The sequence below is a fragment of the Lichenostomus cassidix genome, chromosome 9 (assembly GCF_008360975.1).
Source record: "Lichenostomus cassidix isolate B80296 chromosome 9, HeHo_3.0, whole genome shotgun sequence".
Classification (NCBI taxonomy): Eukaryota; Metazoa; Chordata; class Aves; order Passeriformes; family Meliphagidae; genus Lichenostomus; species Lichenostomus cassidix.
The window spans coordinates 9,682,352-9,687,158 of NC_139490.1; the positions used below are offsets into that span (position 1 = coordinate 9,682,352).

At 54.8% G+C, this 4,807-nt stretch overlaps 1 protein-coding gene across 1 annotated transcript; it reads right to left on the minus strand.

Moving 5' to 3' along the window:
* Positions 1-883: 883 nt before the first annotated feature.
* On the minus strand, positions 884-2,487 carry SST (somatostatin). The gene is made up of 2 exons (XM_085069369.1): positions 2,264-2,487; positions 884-1,387 (listed from the first exon to the last, which is right to left on the minus strand). Exons 1-2 carry the CDS (start codon positions 2,399-2,401, stop codon positions 1,175-1,177), a joined length of 351 nt encoding a protein of 116 aa, XP_084925495.1. The 5' UTR covers positions 2,402-2,487; the 3' UTR covers positions 884-1,174.
* Positions 2,488-4,807: the final 2,320 nt, after the last annotated feature.

The following is a 4,807-nucleotide window of genomic DNA, read 5'->3' on the forward strand; positions in this document are numbered from 1 at the left end:
ACTGGAGTCCTGCTCAGTCCTCCACCTTTAAACATCTCTAAGATTCCCCATTTTTCATCTTTCGTTTGCGTATAACTGCTAAAAAAAATTGGTACCTTTAATCTTGGCTGATGAATTTCTCATCAAAGTGGCACCTGTCCCCTGTGCAGGTTGTTTGCTCTATGGCTCAAATTCACCTGTGAGTGCATGGCACAAACCAGCACTGCCAGAAAGCTGAGACTCTGCAAAATCAGGAAGAATAATTTCTCTTCCATTGAGAGAAGAATGTTTTTCTCACAATGCTACTTCCTACCCTGATGATGTGGGTAGAAAAACTGCTGTGACCAGTTTATTAGATGGAGAGGGGTTGGTGTCATGGGTTTAACATCTCAGCATTAAAGGGATGGGAAACCTCCCCTGGCACAGCAGAACAAAGGAAAACTTTCAGAAGGAATCCCAGAAGCAGTGTTTGTTGGGAATGCTGCAAGGAGTAAAATATACCAGGTAAGAAAACCTTTTAGTGTCTGTGGCTGAGGAAGGAATGAAATGTGTGGTCTAAACTTGCACCATGAACCACTTTTATCCTCCCCATCGCTCGAAACACATAGCTGGGATTTTCAGTGATGCCTCTGGTGTGGGGTGTAAATCCTCTAGACTGACTTGAAGTGCCAGCAGTGTGGATTTGATTCAGCCACAATTGCAAGGATTTGATATCTAAAATATCACTGTGGCTCCAGTTCTTTAGTAAGACCACAGAAAAAAATATCACATTTTGATATACTCTGTGTGTGGGCATATGTGTGGATGGGGATGGTGTTTGCTGCCCTGAGACAGGCAGCATTTCAAAGATGAGCAGCCTGAGATCTAACTTCGGTTTTCTCATTGACCACCAAACCTCAGCATCACCATTTGAAACATAAACTTTATTGCAACAGAGAATTAAAAATAGTACATTTGAAAGAGTTGCAGAGTGCATGTCATCAAAGAACTAGTCAGAAATCACAACTCAAGCAAATCATGTACAATTGGAACAGAAAGTTTTATTAAAACAAGTGGAAATCAAACTCAAATTTTCCTTGTTTGTTTAATTTCACCATAACTGTGGATCGTGTATTTACAGTCTTCGCCTCTTGTGGTGAAGGTTCTGCTCAGGGCAGGGCAGGGATGGATGGGGAGGAGAGGTGGGTTTCAAAAGCTAACAGGATGTGAAAGTTTTCCAGAAGAAGTTCTTGCAGCCTGCTTTGCGTTCTCGGGGTGCCAGAGCGGGGTTTGAGTTAGCCGAGCGCTCCAGCTCCAGTCTCACTTCATCCTGTTCAGCCCCTCGGGACAAGTCCTCAGACTCCAGGGCTTCATTTTCTGTCTGACTTGGCTCTGAAAGCAGTTCTGCCAAAAAGTACTTGGCCAGTTCCTTGGGGGACAAGAGAGAGAAAGGGAGAAGGAGATAGAGAGACCACAATTACTCCTTGGCTTTTGAGTGGGGGCTCACTCTGTTCCTCTAAGACACCTCTCTGCCCACATTAGAGACATTCAGGATGCAGGAGAAGAGGAGCCCTGGCTTTCCAAAGAGCCCAGCCAGACAACTGCTATGCAGCAGTTGCATCTATGGCTTCTTCCTGGCATGGGGAACAGATCGCTGTCCTGGCTGTGACAGGGAATGAACTCCTCTTTACCTTCTCTTCCTACTGCTCTAGCACACAGTGCCGTGCTCAGCAAGGATGCCACGAGCCTGCTGCTAAATTGACACGGGAAAGGTGTTTGGGGGAGCTGGCAGGGGAGGTTTAATCGGGCTACCATCTCACTGGGACTTATTTTCCTTCTCGTCCCTCCAAGCCTCGGCTGTCTCCCAGCATGGATAAAGACATCGTTCTGTGCTCTGGGGAAGCTGCCTTCATTCTGTGACCCAGAGAAACCCTTGGAAGCATCACCAGGGGCTCTGCCCTCTGCCCTGCCCCTCACTCCCCACAGCACCCAGCTGGACTGTCTCACCTCCCAGCACAGCTACCCAACCTGTCGCTGGCTCAGCCCCGGCGGGGAACCAGGGAATCTGTCGGGAAAGCGGGATCTGCAGTAAGGAATCAGGCTAAAACGGGGACATTTGGCAAGTCTGTCGAAGAACTGGAGGGGTCTGCAGCAGGGGTGCCAGGGGCTCTGCCGGGAGCAGAGGTTCTGCAGCGGGGAATCAGGGGGTCTCTGGAGAAGCGGGAGCCTGCAGCGCGGCCGTCGCGGTGCCCAGCGCGGTGCCCGAGGGGTACCCGGGGTGTCCGCCCCGTCGCGGGGCTCTCACCTGCTTCCCGGCGGCGGCAGCCAGGGACTTCTGCAGGAACTGCCGGAGCCGCGGGTCCGAGGGGGCGGCCGAGACCGTGCCGAGGGCCAGGGCGATGGAGAGCAGGGCCAGGGCGCACTGGAGGCGGCACGACAGCATCTCGCCGGCGGGTCGGGCGCGGGAGGCGGCGGCGGGAGGCGCTGGCGGCTCCGCTGCGGCTCGGCTCCGGCGTTGGGGATCTCCTCGCCGCCCGCCTCCTTTATAAACCCTTCTCCTGACGTCAAGGCGGGGGCGCCCCCCTCGCCCCACGCCGCCGGGGGTGGGTCTCTGGGACGGGGAGGGGGGAACGGGACCGGGGATGTTCCGCTCTGCCCGGCGCCGGCCAAGCCTCCGCGGTGCCCCCCGAGTCCCCCGCCCCCGGTCCCCGCTCGTTTTGTCCCCAAATCACCGCCCTTCCAGAGCTCCCGACCCTGCCCGTCCGCTCCCTCCTCCCCAAGCCCACCGGAGCGGCTGAGGGGGTCCCGGCTGTCACCGCCCAGCCGCGGCTCTGACCCCGTGCCGGAGGGTGAAGCCCCCCAGCAGTGACTCTGCCAAACCCCTCGCCCTGGAGCGGGGTCCCGCCCCATCGGGTGACAAACGGCTTCAGAATCCGGAGAGCTGGAAAGGGCCCCGTTAAGGGCCATTGCCCCGGCTACTGCAAGGGGTGGGGGGTGCTAAAGTACCCCTGGGGGTCCTTTTTGCCTCCCTCGCCCCTGTGGGTCTCTTCGGCACCTGTCCTTTCCCGGACATCCTCCTACGGGCAGCTCCAGGGGCAGCGAGAGCAGAGTACCCCGGATTCTGCCATGGCTCTGCAGCTCCGGGAAGCGATGACAAATCGTGCCTGGATCGGGGCGCGCTGCTCCCTGGCTGAGCCTGCGGGGACCTCTGTCTTCATCTCAGGGTCACTGGACCTGCTGGTCCCATGGGAAGGACCAGTCCCACTGGGATGGCCAGTCTCCCCCACTCCTCCAGCCTTCTCCCTGCGAGCTGACTAGTGCCCACAATTGCAAAAGCTGCTTCAACCCCCCTGAAGGACCAGCCTCCTCAGCTGCTGCCCAGCTGGCAGTAGCAGAGCAGGATGTGCAGGAGAGGGGCTCTGCTGTCACCCAGAAGGGGTATCAGAATCTCTCCCATCTCAATTTCCAGCTGAGGAAAGTCAAAGACTTGTGGGGACAAGAATTCAAGTAGTGCACAACGGTCTCCAGAAACCTTCAAAGTGACATTTTGTTTCATGATGAATTAAGATGCATGCCCCCGTCCCACTTTCAACCCTTGTTCTTTTGGCTGGGTTTGCTGTGGCTGACCTGGGAGTCTTTTATTTCAGAAGCATGACATAAAGTGTTCCTGCTCTGTTTCACAGTCCAATAAGATAAATTGGTGCTGGTTGCTGGTTCCAGACCAGGTAGAACTTTGAGCTGAACTGTGACTGCCTTCCCTTGATGGTCCCTCAGTTCCTTTGTGCAGCCATCTGCAGCCTCACATAGCTTTCATCCTCTGCATCGTTCCCAAATTGTGGAGCAAAATTAATGGCAATCATGAGAGAATAAGCCTTCATTTGTAGCCCATGAGACCCTGAGGGTTGGGTTTACTTGTGATGCATTTACAGACAGTTTTTCTACATCTGCCTGATGTGAACAAGGCCAAGCTCTGTGCTCCTGGGACCCTGTCTGTCTTCTAGCACTGGTCTTGCTCTGGGGAAACTAGTGGAGAAGAATCAGCCCCTGCTCTGGTTTAGACACATTCCCTTGCTTTGGGCACAGGACACAGCCTCCTGCCAAGGCCAAGGGAAGTGACTGGACCCAAGAGAGCAGATTCTCCCCATGGGGCATGGCTGTCAGAGCATTTCCCTCCACCAAGACCCTGTGTTAACAGCTGGACCAGTATCTCTCTCCTCCTGTGGGCAAAGAAGCAGAGCCAGTCCTGGGCATGACAAATGGCCAAGGCAGCAGATGCCAGGCCATCAAACCTATCCTGGCCCGTCTGCCTGCCTTCAAGAGATGCTTCCTGGGAAAGGATTCTCTCAGCAACAGTAATTTTCCCACTTTTCCAGCCATGCCAGTAGCAGCAAGCTGGGCTCTCCCACCCTGATTGCACTGGAAATAGACTTGTTTTGTAGCCCCCAGGCTCTCCTTGGAACAGCACATCTCAGCTGTGCCACACTGCTGTGCAAGCCTGGGCCAGCTTTGCAGAAGGCTCCAACTCCCCACCAGCTCATCCCAGCTCCCACAGCCCAGGCAGTACAGCCAGCTTGGTTTCCACATTGGAAAGGAGCAGAGATGGAAATGGGAGGCAGCACTGGGTTATTTCAGATTCCCCTGTGGCTGAGTGGAAGTTGTTACCTAACATCCCCTGCCACTGCACACAGCAGGAAACTCTCCAGACTGGCACCCCTTTTGTCATTCAGTTTGTCACCCCAAGGCGATGGGGACACTGGGGAAGCCACATCACTCCTGAGCTACCATCCTCTTTTGGCTGCCAAAGCTATGACTCTGCCCTGATGTGCCAGAGGGATCTGTTCAGCATCTA